Source organism: Phaethon lepturus, unplaced genomic scaffold, assembly GCF_000687285.1.
Source record: "Phaethon lepturus isolate BGI_N335 unplaced genomic scaffold, ASM68728v1 scaffold20791, whole genome shotgun sequence".
In the NCBI taxonomy this organism is placed as follows: Eukaryota; Metazoa; Chordata; class Aves; order Phaethontiformes; family Phaethontidae; genus Phaethon; species Phaethon lepturus.
This window is the reverse complement of record NW_010517254.1, coordinates 1-236: the sequence shown is the minus strand read 5'-3', so window position 1 is coordinate 236 and position 236 is coordinate 1. Positions and strand designations below refer to the sequence as shown.

The 236-nt window shown below is 50.4% G+C and overlaps 1 protein-coding gene across 1 annotated transcript in view; it reads right to left on the bottom strand.

Moving 5' to 3' along the window:
* Positions 1-212, bottom strand: part of SETD1B (SET domain containing 1B) — a 49,700-nt gene extending 49,488 nt beyond the window's left edge. Inside the window, exon 1 of the mRNA XM_010296343.1 lies at positions 35-212. Coding sequence (XP_010294645.1) covers positions 35-175 — 141 coding nt within the window. The 5' untranslated portion in view covers positions 176-212. The remainder of the gene's footprint in view (positions 1-34) is intronic.
* Between the last annotated feature and the right edge of the window lie 24 nt (positions 213-236).

The window sequence follows — 236 nt, the reverse complement described above, 5'->3', positions numbered from 1 at the left end:
AACCCAATGGGGGAAACCCCCCCCCCCGACTCACAGGCATGCTGAAATGTTGCCCATCGTAACGGTAGAGTTTGTGCTGTCCTTTTTTCAGAGCCGGGTCAATAATCAACTTGTAACTTCTCCAATGGTGATTCCTTTTCTCGACAGAAGTGCTGGCTTGCGTGCTGTTCTCCATTCCGTTGATCCAACCTGGACGGGGAGGGGGGAAGAAGGGGGAAGGGGAAAATTAAAAAAAA